This window comes from Macaca nemestrina, chromosome 10 (genome assembly GCF_043159975.1).
Source record: "Macaca nemestrina isolate mMacNem1 chromosome 10, mMacNem.hap1, whole genome shotgun sequence".
In the NCBI taxonomy this organism is placed as follows: Eukaryota; Metazoa; Chordata; class Mammalia; order Primates; family Cercopithecidae; genus Macaca; species Macaca nemestrina.
In genome coordinates this window covers 132487123-132500830 of record NC_092134.1, presented here as the reverse complement: position 1 = coordinate 132500830, position 13708 = coordinate 132487123, and the positions used below count along the sequence as shown (strand labels likewise).

Sequence of the window (13708 nt, the reverse complement as noted above, 5' to 3'; positions counted from 1 at the left end):
TTCTGTGCCTTCATCCTTTCCCTCCTCACCTCTCATGATCACACTGTGAAATGTATAGTAGCTGCTACACCACAATTTTCTGTGGCAGTGTCTTGTGCTATGACTCATGACTCCTGTTTATGAGTTTTGCCCTCAATGTTTCAAATTCATGGCTCACTTCTGCTATTTACTTCAGTCAGCTCGAATCCTCAGAGTCACTATATCAGAATAAGAATAGGGGTTGCTACAAGGTCCAGAAAGCAAGGCTATTTTGCTGGAGGCCATAAAACTAAGATGGCATGTTTAATGAGTATGACTCAATGCATTCTGCCACCTCACTTAGAGAAGACTTAAAAAAAAAATGTTAGTCACATATGTGGAATGATTTAGAGTTTAGATTCTATGTGGAATTCCAAAGGAGTAAGTGTTTCTTTGACAGAAAACAAGAATCTGTATGCTTTATATAGGTAGCTGTATAGGTAGTTACAAAATTTAGGAACTATATGTTATCCCCAGCTGCTTTAGAGTAACCTCTGGATTTTTTCCAAGGTAAGTTAATATAGTTTAATTCTCAATAAACTGTTCTCTGTGACTAGATTCTACCCCAAAAAAGAAAACAGAAAACAATAGCAAAACACAAAAATCAGTATTAAATTAGTGCTAAAGATGAAACTAAGATTTCTTGTTTTCCTTATAGATGTTATTTATGTAGACAAATTAGAATTTGATTTTTATACTAGGCAACCTCAGGATGTCAATTCCTTGTGTTGCCTTGAGATGGTCTAGAACCAATAGCAAGTTCTTTTCCAAGAGATTGCTGGGTGGATAGGAAGGATCTGAGGGGCCTGAAGGAAGTGGAGGCCACCACACACACACACACACACACACACACACACACACACAAACACAGGTGCTTATATCCCAACTTTCTTGACACTGCAGTCTGGAACTTACTGGATTCCAGTGAATAAAGGGAAAACTTTTTAAAAGAAGGCATTTAAGCCCTTATCACAATCACTCTGTCCCCGTGATCTCTATCTTTCCCTCCCTCCCAAGTTCCACTATATAAGAATCTGCTGCCAGGCCTGGCACGGTGACTCACGCCTGTAATCCCAGCACTTTGGGAGGCTGAGGCGGGCAGATCACGAGGTCAAGAGAGCGAGACCATCCTGGCTAACATGGTGAAATCCCGTCTCTACAAAAATACAAAAAATTAGCCAGCATGGTGGCAGGCGCCCGTAGTTCCAGCTACTTGGGAGGCTGAGGCAGGAGAATCACTTGAACCTGGGAGGCGGAGGTTGCCGTGAGCCGAGATCATGCCACTGTGCTCCAGCCTGGATGACAGAGGGAGACTCTGTCTCAGAAACAAACAAACAAACAAACAAAACCCAACAATCTGCTACCTTGTTGTTGGACCTGTATGTTTCCAGACCTAAGACTTCTTTTAACTAGAGCTGTATTTCAAGTCTAATTCCTCTCCAAAACACTCACCATCCTTCTGCCTCCTTGCCCCACATACACACTTACATGCTATGCAAGCATCTGGGTTGCTGTAACTGAGGTTTGTTGGAGCAGACAGCATAAGAGTAAAGAGTGGGGAAGGAGAGGGAAGAAGGCGGAAGTAGAGGAAGAGGAAAGAGAAGAAGAGGGAAGCGGAAGAATACAGTATCCCCCCAAATCACAGATTCCTTCTGTTCCTCAAAAGAGGATACATGATCCATTTAAACAGCAGCTAAGAAAAACAAAAGAAACAAAAACAAAACCCCTACATTTTCTAAATGTTTGCATTTACCATTTCCTGTTTGTCCGTTATCATAAGGAGGTGTGAGTCTCTGGCTAGGCAGAATTCCAGACTAGAAATCCAGTCCTTTTTCTCCACTGAGAAATAATAACAATGGTTACCATATTTCATCCAGTGGTCTGGGCAGCTAGGACAGCTGGCACAAGTAGAGTACTTGGAGCCTAGGAAAGAAGAGGACCTGGTTCACATCTTCATGGACCACTCAGTCTTGGAAATGAAATGGGAGATAAAATGGAATATGGCAGTCCCAGGTCTTCCCTGCATCACCACTTTTCAGATTAAGGGTTAGAGAAATGTGTAACAATGCATGGTCTCAATTTGAATACCTCATAATGTCCACCCCCATCATCTACTAAGTATGTATTTCACTACACAAGAATAGGACTATAACTGAAGGAGCAAAAAAGAAAATGTAGAACAATCTGCCTGAAAACTCTGGAGCAAGTACTTTACTTGTGCTAGAGATCTCTGTGCACATGTAATATACACACACCAGATAACTGTGTGCTTGTATGATATGCGTCTGTGTACTGTCTTTGCTCAGTGCATACATTGCATAATTGCATAATGTATATTACTTAAATCAGGCAGAATCATTCAGAATGCCCAACCAAAAATGCAAAAAAAAAAAAAAAAAAAAGAAACTAGGAAAAGCAAACTTAACTAGAATGAAAGGTTTTGCTTTTTTATTATCACAAATGTAACTCTCACCATTGAAAACTGGAAAAAAACACTTATACTTCAGCAAAAAGAACTTACGTTGATATTTTTTTAAAAGGGTTTTCTGGCAGAGAAGCATAACAGGTGCTAAAGTGAAAAGTGATAGAATGTTCTAACCAAGATCTTTTAAATACGGAAGATCCGCATTCCTTTAAAATGGTTGGCTCATAGTTTTGTTAAGATGAAAGAGAACTGGCCAGGCATGGTGGCTCACTCCTGTAATACCAGCATTTTGGGAGGCCGAGGCAGGTGGCTCACATGAGTCCAGGAGTTCAAGACCAGCCTGGCCAACATGGTGAAACCTCATCTCTACTAAAAAATACAAAAAAATCAGCCGGGCATGGTGGCACCCGCCTGTAATTCCAGCTACTTAGGAGCTGAGACATGAGAATCAGTTGAACCCAGGAGGCAGAGGTTGCAGTGAGCCAAGATCACACCACTGCACTCCAGCCTGGGCAACAGAGCAAGACATTGTCTCAAAAACAAACAATCAAAAATGAAAGGGAACTGAATATGCTTTCAAGGTAATTCCAACCAAGATTCCAAAATTCTACTGATTTTCTACTTCAGTTTCAATACTTAAACATATTTGCATAAACTCACCGTAAGCATAATTCTACAGTGAGCAAGTATAAGCCATTATATTCCATGAGCACATGTGTAGATATATAATTGCAGAATAGAGTATATATCTACTCTAGATCTGGGAGTTACAAAGTGGGGAAAGTAGTACTTTTCATATAAATATTAGATAATTGTTCTCTAGGAAGACCCGGCATACAACCAATGTAAGTTTTGGAGATCAAGCTGTTAAATTGGCACCTTATAGATTTGTGCTTTTTCCATACGACTGTGACATTAGTCAGCCTGGATTAGAAATTCCCAACTTCCCTAGGAGTTCTTTTTTGTCAAAAGTCAGACTTGGATCTGAGGTAGAAACCCTGGAGCTAAACTCTTAAAATCCTAATAAATCGGCAGAGCACAGTGGCTCACACCTGTAATCCCAGCACTTTGGGAGGCTGAGGAGGGCAGATCACGAAGTCAGGAGTTCGAGACCAGCCTGGCCAACATAGTGAAACTCCGTCTCCAATAAAAATACAAAAAATTAGCCAGGCATGGTGGCGGGTGCCTGTAATCCCAGCTACATGGGAGGCTGAAGCATGAAAATCGCTTGAACCTGGGAGGCAGAGGTTGCAGTGAGCCGAGATCACGCCATTGCACTCCAGCCCAGGTGACATTGTAAGCCTCTGTCTCAAAAAAAATTTTTTTTAATTAAAAAAAAAGAATCCTAATAAATCACTTCTGTATAATCTGTCACTATCATCCCCTAAAAACATAAACCTAAGCTGGGACTCTAGACTGTAACACAATAAACTGAGAGCCCTCTAGATCACTAGATTTAAGGACTTAGAAGAACTAAACTTAGAAAAATTAGTTTCAGAAAATGTGAAAGCACTGGACTGGCAAACAAACAAACAAAAAAATCAGAATATGTTTACTTACATTATGATATATCTATATGTGAAAAGTTAAACATCATTAATATTATAATTCAAGTATCACAATACACATGGCAGTACAAAAATGTTTCTGGCAACATAAAATTAAAAAGCAATATACAGGCCGGGCGCGGTGGCTCAAGCCTGTAATCCCAGCACTTTGGGAGGCCGAGATGGGCGGATCACGAGGCCAGGAGATCGAGACCATCCTGGCTAACACAGTGAAACCCCATCTCTACTAAAAAAATACAAAAAACTAGCCGGGTGAGGTGGCGGGCGCCTGTAGTCCCAGCTACTCGGGAGGCTGAGGCAGGAGAATGACGTAAACCCGGGAGGCGGAGCTTGCAGTGAGCTGAGATCCGGCCACTGTACTCCAGCCCGGCGACAGAGTGAGACTCCGTCTCAAAAAAAAAAAAAAAAAAAAAAAAAAAAAAGCAATATACAAAATTATGAGCATACTATGATAAGAACTATTCTCAGCCTTGCATTAGAAGAAAGAAAGGTGGGAGAAATTTTAAAAGGACTTGATTGCAGTTCTATTAAAAAAATATGGTCAGGTGCGGTAGCTCACACCTGTAATCCCAGCACTTTGGGAGGCCAAGAAGGGCGAATGCCTTGAGCCCAGGAGTTCAAGATCATTCTGGGCAACATGGTGAAATGCCTCTACAAAAATAATAATAATAATAATAATAATAATAATAATAATAATAATACAAAAATTAGCCAGGCATGGTGGTATGTGCCTGTGGTCCCAGCTATTCGAGAGGCTGAGGTGGATCACTTGAGCCTAAGGAGGTCAAGGCTGCAGTGAGCTGTGATTGTACAGTGGCACAGGGTCCACTGGTATAGCAGCACACAAATCTATCACCCACAGCCTGGGTGACAGAGGGAGACCCTGTCTCAAAAAACAAAAAGAAAATACACACTGACACAAATGCACATGGTCAAAGATGAGGAGGCTATACCCAGGAAATAGTTGTATAAAGATGTCGATGTATTTTGTTTGAATTATTTTTTGATTTTTCAAAGCTCCTGCTATGTTATATTGCTTTTATAATATAAAATGAAAGATTAATTTTGGTTTAAGTTTGCACTTACCCTGGCACAGGATCCACTGGTATAGCAGCACACTCATAAGAACTGCAGTCAAAAGCCCCAAAGCTATTGCCACAAGGCAAGAACAAGAAGGCCTGGAAGAGGAAGCTGCAACAACAGAGAATCAAAGCACAATCCTGAGTCAGAAGATAGGTTGAAAGAAAAGAGAAAGTCAGGGAAGGATACTGCATCTTAAAGCAATTTGGCCTAATGGAAACTGAGATCCAGGCCATAAAGTTTCCTTTTCTAGATGTATCAGGAACTTGCTCTAAAGTCAAAGGTAACCACTAACACCTGTATCAAATAACTTACTGTATTCATCAAGATAAAGAATGCTTTTTTCCTTTGAAATTGTGACTTATACTGTCTCATACTCAGGTGGTGAGAATACAAATTGGTGCCTCTTTGGAGGACAATTCGGCAATATCTACCAAAATGGCAAAGGCATTTACCCTTTGACCTAGAAATTTCTCCTTAAGAAATTTTTCCTACAGATACTCACACGTGCAAAATGTCATATTTATTCGTGGCAGCAATATTTGTAGGAGGAGAAGACTGAATACAATCTACATTCTATCAGTAAAAGGCCTGTCAAATACATTTTTGATATATCCATTAAGTGAATACACAGCTTCTAATAAAGACTGGCTTTTTTTTTTTTAACTGATATGGAATATTTTGTAAGATATATAGTCAAGACAAAGAAACGTTCTGCAGAACAGGGTATACAAATATCTCTGCAAGCACATCCAAGAATCTGATAACATTGTTTGCCTCTGGAATGGAAAAAAACAGTCACTGGAGACAAGATAGGAAAAAGACTTTTTACCTTATTTTCTTTTGTACCTTTTGAATTTTGAACTGTGTAAACATATTATCCATTCAAAATTTAAATACATAAAATTTAGATAAAAATAATCTACATTTCAAAAGTGCTTTGTAAACTGTCATTATTAAAAGAGCAGTAAGTTTAGGTTGATGCCATGTTTAAGCATAGGACACTACTTCACGTTAGCTATGTTGCATACAACCTAAATCTAAATTTCAAATTTGAAAAATGGAAGTATTTTCAGCAAATCTTTATTTTAAAATCGAAGGTATCTCATAGTCCGATAGTGTAGAAATTACGTGTAACGAGCAAAACTCTGTGAAGTAAGATGATATTTAAGTTCTAATTTTGATTCCTTTGTTTAATAACCTTGAATTAGGAAATTAAACTTGCCTGTTTGGGCTTCAATTTTCTGTTTACATTTTAGATAAATTATTCTATCTATGTGTGTATCTATGGAGTATTCCAAACTTCTTAAAGAAAAAAATGTATAATGAGAGATGCCTTCATAAAGAGAGAATTCTGCATAATAAGTATTTGGACTGATGAATCCAAAGGCATTAGATTTCTAGTAAAACTTTTAAAAAGACATTTGCATCACAGGAGAACATTTAATGAAATACACAAACGTTCATTCTTGTGTTATGCTAAATTTAAAAAAGGTATCAAAGCATAATTGTATTTGTGTAACCACAAGCCAATTCAAGAAGTAAAATAAATTTTTTAAATTTACTTTAAGTGTATATTGAAAGTCTCTAAATAGTTCCAAGTAGGTTCCAATTTATCACCCAGTTGTGTGTGTGACCTTGAACATATACTTTGAGATATACATTACTTGTAACTTAATATTTCTATTCCTTAGAAATTAACACAGATATAATTCAAAACTAGGAAAAGATTACACAAATAAAGATGTCCAATGCTGTATAATTTATAGTAATAGAAATAAGTCTAAATATCCCAAGTATACTAGAATGATTTAGCAAATTAAGGCAACACTCTCAAAAGACATTAAAAATTATAATAGTAAAACTATGTAGTAAAGAGAGAGAAAGCTTAGGGAACTACCCTAAAGAATATACTTCGTGGGAGTTTACTGCCTAAGATACAAAATCAAGGATTAATTTTGGCATTTGCACTATTACCTATCTGTCTCAGATAATGTTCTCTCGGGGCTCTATGTACAAATGGCTCTTTTGCCTTCAAATCCTCAGTCACAGAGACTATTCTCTGTAGTGTTCTTGATACTTTTTCTTCCCTGTTTCTTCCCTGTCACCATTCTAGTGCAACACTGAAGTTCAAAAAAAAAAAAAAAAAAAAAAAATCTAGATGTGTAAATCAGTTTCTTTCCTGACAAAGCTCTTAGTATTATCCACCAGCAAAACTATTGGTGTCCTCCTCATTCCATAGTCAGAAAAACAGCCATACTTTTAAACAGCTGGTCCAAGGTTACTCCGAATATAGCTAAAGAGATAAAGTTCTCCCAACAAAGTTCCCGCTTTAGAGAGGAGCAAGAAGGAATAACGGCAATGCCCTAGGTTGGGTTTCTAAGATGCTATCAAAGAAGTGAATGGTTAGAAAAGGGTTTACCTGAGGCCTAAGATCAGATCCTGTACCATAAACCAATTTTTCATATTCCAACTCTGGACTTTAAACTGAACCAAAAGTATTTCCTCAAATTATCCTCGATTCTTCTGCATCCTCTGCTTTGAACTTATTCTACACCCCATTCATCCGTAGCCTACTGTCACTATGCATCGTCTTCCATGCTACCTTGGTTAACTCACATTTTTGCTGTGGTCCGTAGTCATTCTGGGCTTGGGTTGCCGTAGGCAACTCTAACATGGAATAAATAACACTGTCAGTCATCTTCAGCTAAGATCTTTCACATGCAGTTGAGAGAGTTAAATTATCGAAGTGTGAAGGGATATGTATCAGTCAGGAAACAGCCCAATCTCTAAACTGCTAGCAGGAAACTTGACAAAAGCAGAAGTAATTTTTCAGGAAATGATTCAAATTTGGGGACTGCCTATAGAAATTAATATTTTAAGTTGCTATTTTTTTGCCCCATGATACTCTAGATGCTCATTAAATAGATATTGAATTGATTCCCCACGTCACCTAATTCTGTTGAGCAAGGAAAAATTGCTCTCAAGTCCAGCAATTTCAGTTATGGAAACTAAAATAAAAGTGAGAGTGGTTACTAGCTATGAATTTCTCTCAGAATTTTTTCTCTGCTTTGTTTCCTTCTGAAAAATGTATGCCAAATGAGACTGATTTCGTCATTTCTTGGAACTTTTGGGCAGTGATAAGCAATAATGAAATGGACTGTTGGGTGCACGCCTGGAATCATGGGAGAAATGGACTATTGCCCAGATATGTTTTGTGAATATGACATAACCACATCTTCCCCCAAACATTGTTCAAATTGTGCTATCATCTTTACCCTTCACAGTATCAGGAATTCCATTAAATTTTTTCTGTTGTCTTATTTTTACATGCAAAGATGACTAAAAAGAAGAGCAAAGTAAACAAATACATTCTAACATCTTAGTAATTTATTTTTAGTAGGTGAAAAGTTAATAAAAAGTTAAAGTAGGCCAGGCATGGTGGCTCATGCCTGTAATCTCGGCACTTTGGGAGACTGAGGCAGGTGAATCACCTGACGTCAGGAGTTCAAGACCAGCCTGGCCAACATGGTGAAACCCCTTCTCTACTAAAAATACAAAAAAATTAGCCAGGCATGGTGGTTGGTGCCTGTAATCTCAGTGACTCAGGAGGCTGAGACAGGAAAATCGCTTGAAACCGGAAAGCAGAGGTTGCAGTGAGCTGAGATCACACCATTGTACTCCAGCCTGGGCAACAAGAGTGAAACTCCATCTCCAAAAACAAAACTTAAAGTAAGGAAAACAGAAAGGGTATTGAAACTCCTAAGAATGGATAAGATCATCAAGATAGACTGCATAAGGATAAAAGAAGAGAAACAGGGAGTGCATATTAATAAAAACAAATAAAAACAAAATTTCTGCCTCCAGTCATGACAGAATGGCATTAGACTTACTCTCCAATCAAAATATTACACATGGCAAAATACACGAGGCAGCTATTTTCAGGAACACACAGGCAGCACTGTGATCCTTGAGAGAACACAAAGGTGAGTGCTGTGATCACCCTAGCTTTCTATCTAGGACCACTTTCTAGTACAGAGCACAAAAATGAATCCTAAACAGAACAGCAGTCTTACTAAAATGAGGAGGCAGAGCTTGGAGTTTTAAGCTGCTTAAATGGCTGGAATTTGCAGGGCAGGGTAATTCACAAGAGAGAGGCACCCTTAAGACTATGTAGGAATTCACCATACGTCTGTAGCTAAGTTCTAGGCTGCGCAGACATAGGACAAAACTCTGCAAGTCCAAGCTGAAATAGTTCCTGTAGGGCCAAGAGCTGAACAGGGAGAACAGAGGTGATGCATTGCTTAGTAGCACCAACCAAAGACAAACAAACAAAAAAAATCTTAACATCACCAAAGAGAGTCACCGATAGTTTAGCTGCCTCTGAGAACAAATTTTCACACCCTTAATATGAAGGCAAACAAACAAAATGTGGTCTATACATACAATGGAATATTTGTCAGTCTTAGAAAGGAAATCCTGTCATACTTTACAACCCTGATGAAACTTGAAAACATTATATTAAGTGAAATGAACTGATCACAAAATGACAAATACTGTGTGATTCCACTTATATGAGGAATCTGAAGTAGTCAAACCCATAGACAAAGAAAGCAGAATGGTTACTGAAAGAAGTTTGGAGGGAAAAGGAAAAGGAAGTTGCTTAATGGATACAGGGTTTTGGTTTTGCAGTGTGATTAAGTTCTGGAGATATGGTGTACAACAATGTGAATATTCTTGTATTCACTTGCTTGGACTATCACAACAAAATACCATAGACTAGGTGACTTAAACAACAGAAATGTATTTATATTCTCATCATTCCACAGACTGAAAGTCGAAGATCAAGATGCCAGCAGAGTTGGTGTTTGGAGAGTGCTTCCCCCGTAGGTTGCAGACTTCTCACTATATCCTCAAGTGGCCTTTCCTCAGCGTGTGCACAAGGGGAGAAAGAGTGGGCTCTGGTCTCTCTTCTTACAAGAACATTAATCCTATCAGATCAGGGTCCCACCCTTGTAACCTGATTTAACCTTAATTACTTCCTTAAAGGCTCCATCTCCAAGTATAGTCACACTGAGGATTAGGGCTTCAATATGTGAATTTGGGGGAGACAAACATTCAGTCCATAATAATACTTAACACTACTGAATTGTATGCTTTAAAATGATTAAGATCATTTAAAAACAAAAGGAAGGTGTATTAGTCCATTATTGCACTGCTATAAAGAAATACCTGAGGCTGAATAATTTATAAAGAAAAGAAGTTTAATTGGCTGACAGTTCTGCAGGATGCACAAGAAGCATAGTGGCATCTGTTTCTGGGGAGGCCTCAGGAAACTTACAGTCATGGTGGACGGCAAAGGGAAATGTCTTACATGGCCAGAACAGGAGCAAGAGAGACCACGGCAGGGCGGGGGAGGGTGGCGGTGGGGAGGTGCTACACACTTTTAAACCAGATCTCGTGAGAACTTTATCAGGAGAACAGCTCTAGGGGGATGGTACTAAACCATTCATGAAAAACCATCCCCATTATTCAATCACCTCCCACCAGGCCCCATCTCCAACACTGGAGATTACAATTCAACGTGATATTTGGGTGGGGACACAGATCCAAACAAACCGTATCAGAAGGCAACATAGGAATCAGGGGCTCTTTGAAGAAATGGCTAATTCTAGGGCCAGAACAGGGAAAATACAAAATAAGCTTGGAGGATCTCCTAGTCTTTTTTTTTTTTTTTGAGACAGAGTCTTGCTCTGTCGCCCAGGCTGGAGTGCAGTGGTGTGATCTCGGCTCACTGCAAAATCTGCCTCCTGGGTTCACGCCATTCTCCTGCCTCAGCCTCCCGAGTAGCTGGGACTACAGGCACCTGCCACCACACCTGGCTAATTTTTTTGTATTTTTAGTAGAGACGGGATTTTACCATGTTAGCCAGGATGGTCTCGATCTCCTGACCTCGTGATCCGCCCGCCTCGGCCTCCCAAAGTGCTGGGATTACAGGCTTGAGCCACCACGCCCAGCCTGATCTCCTAGTCTTTTAATGTTAAAAAGTAAGCAAGTTAAAAAAAAAAAAAATGGGAGCCCATCAGGACACAGGAACCAAACTGGAAAAGCTCCCAATGGAACAGTATCAACAACAAAATAAATGACAGTATTGAATTATAACACAAGGGGAAAAACTATATAATCTGTACTGATTTAAATAAATAAATGAGTAAATAAATAGGGGAGAAGTGACAAATCTTCCTTACAGAAGGTACCAAACAATATACGTAGATAGTCCCCATTCAGGATGTGGAATTTAACTCTCCTCCCTTTGAGGGTAGTCAGGGATAAGAGACTCACTTCCAAAGATTAAATTATGGATAAAAGGAAACAGTAACTATTCAGTAGAGAATCTTGGCAAATATCACCTCAACCACATGAACAGGGTTCACTACGTGAACCACCAGTGATGAGTCTTGTTGATATCATGTACCCCCTAATATGATGCAATGATAAAAGCACCTAACCACTAAGGTTTGTTCCTCAAAATCCATGACTCCAGGGTGACATTATATATATGTATATATTGGTTTTCATCCACAGTTCCTGGCTCCTAACTCCTATGGTCCCTGTTATAATCCTTTCTTACAATGTTGAGTGTGTCAGGCCTCAAGGGGAAGGCCTCTGGCCTTCTCCTGCCCTCCTTTCATCTGTCTCAAGGCAGGACTCTAATTTTTCCCTGTCTTTCTGATTGTGGGTCTTAAGACCTTCCCCAGAGAGGGTCCTGCCCTTTACTGGGGTGATGACGGGGAGGGGGTCAGGAGCAGGAATGTCGATGTCCTGAAGCTTCCATAAAAACCCAAGAGAACTGTGTCAGAATGCTTCCAGATGACTGAACCTGTAGAGGTTCCTGGAGAGCAGTCTTCCCAGGGAGGGCATGGAAGCTCCGCACCCCTTTCCCCATATCCTGCCCTACAGTTCTCTTCATCTGTATCTTTTGTAACATCCTTTATAATAAACTGATAAACATAAGGGTTTCCCTGAGTTCTGTGAGCTGCTCCAGCAAATTAATTGAACTCAAAGGGGAAGTTGTGGAAATCCCAGCTTGCAGCTTATTGGTAAGATATGCCAAGAGGCCCGAACTTGTGACTGGTGTCTGAGGGTGTAGGGGGCAGTTTGCATATTGAACCCCTGAACTGTAAGATCTGACACTATCTCCATGTAGATAATGTCGGAATTGAATTAGAGGACACCCAGTTGGTGTCTGCTAATTGGTATGTGGAGTACACCCCTACCACATTTGGTCACACAAGTCTTCTGTGTTGGTATTTGTGGTAGTGGTAGTGTGAAAGCAGAAGTAAAATGGAGTTGAAAAAAGTTTTCCCCTACATATCCAATCTAAACATGAGAAAAAAATCAGATAATTCTAAATTGAGTGGTACTCTATGAAATATCTGACCAATACTCTTCAAATAATATCAACTTCACGAAAAATAAGGAAACACTGAGAAACTGTCATAGACCAGAGGAAAACAATAAATATGACAACTAGATGCAATGTGGTATCCTGCATTGGATCCTGGAACAGAAAAAGGGCATTAGTGGAAAACTGGCAAAATTCAAACAATGTAGCAATATTAATTTCGTACATTTGAGAAATGTGCCATGATTTTTAAAAATGCTAACATTAGGGGAAATGGAGTGAAAGGTATAAAGAAATATTCTGTGCTATCTTAAAAACATTTCTGTAAACTTGAAATTATTCCCCAATAAAACTTTTCTTCAAAAAAGGGGATCCATAACACAGATTAGCCATAATGCATCATATTTAATGTCTAGCATACAATAAAATATTATTAGAATCCAAAGAAATAAGAATATATGGGTCATGGATCAAAGAAAAGTCAGTAAGTAGAAAAGAAACTTATGTGACGTAGATGCTGGAACTAGCAAACAGGGACTTTAATATCCACATAAATATGTTCAAATACTTACAAGAAAATATAGTCATAATGAATAAAAATTTGAAGAATGTCAGAGAAGTAGAAAACACAAAAAAGAATCAAGTGACTATTCTAGAACAGAAGAGCATTCATAATTTTTAAAAATAACTGAATGAGGGCCAGGCATGGTGCCTCACACCTGTAATCCCAGCATTTTGGGAGGCAGAGGCAGGTGGATCATTTGAGGTCAGGAGTTTGAGACCAGCCTGGCCAACATAGTGAAACCCTGTCTCTACTAAAAATATAAAACATTAGCTGGGCCTGGCGGCGCATGCCTATAATCCCAGCTGCTCAGGAGGCTGAGGCAGGAGAATCACTTGAACCCAGGAGGCAGAGGTTGCAGTGAACTGAGATTGCACTATGGCACTCCAGGCTAGGTGACAGAGCGAGACTCCATCTCAATAATAATAATATAATTATATAATAATTATTATATATTATAATATATAATAATTATATAATAATATTGTATATATAACAATTATATAATTATTATATATATTATATAATTATTATATATAATAATTATATATAATAATTATATAATATATATAATAATTATATAATAATACCTGAATGAGATTAATAGCAAATAAAAGAGGGCAGTAAACATGAAGATAGATTGCTAAAAA

General features: G+C 38.8%; 1 protein-coding gene across 5 annotated transcripts in view; it reads right to left on the bottom strand.

Annotated features, from left to right (window-relative positions):
- The window catches only part of LOC105499882 (killer cell lectin like receptor G1), a 62358-nt gene that overhangs the window by 20839 nt on the left and 27811 nt on the right, over window positions 1-13708 (bottom strand). For 2 of the 5 annotated variants that reach the window (XM_071072227.1, XM_024787097.2), the window contains exons 2-3: window positions 5098-5202; window positions 1772-1941 (exon numbers count right to left, since the gene is read on the bottom strand). In XM_071072227.1, the coding sequence (XP_070928328.1) occupies window positions 1772-1941; window positions 5098-5134 (207 nt within the window). In that variant the 5' untranslated portion in view covers window positions 5135-5202. The other 3 variants (XM_011772724.3, XM_071072226.1, XM_024787098.2) reach the window with 3 other exon arrangements.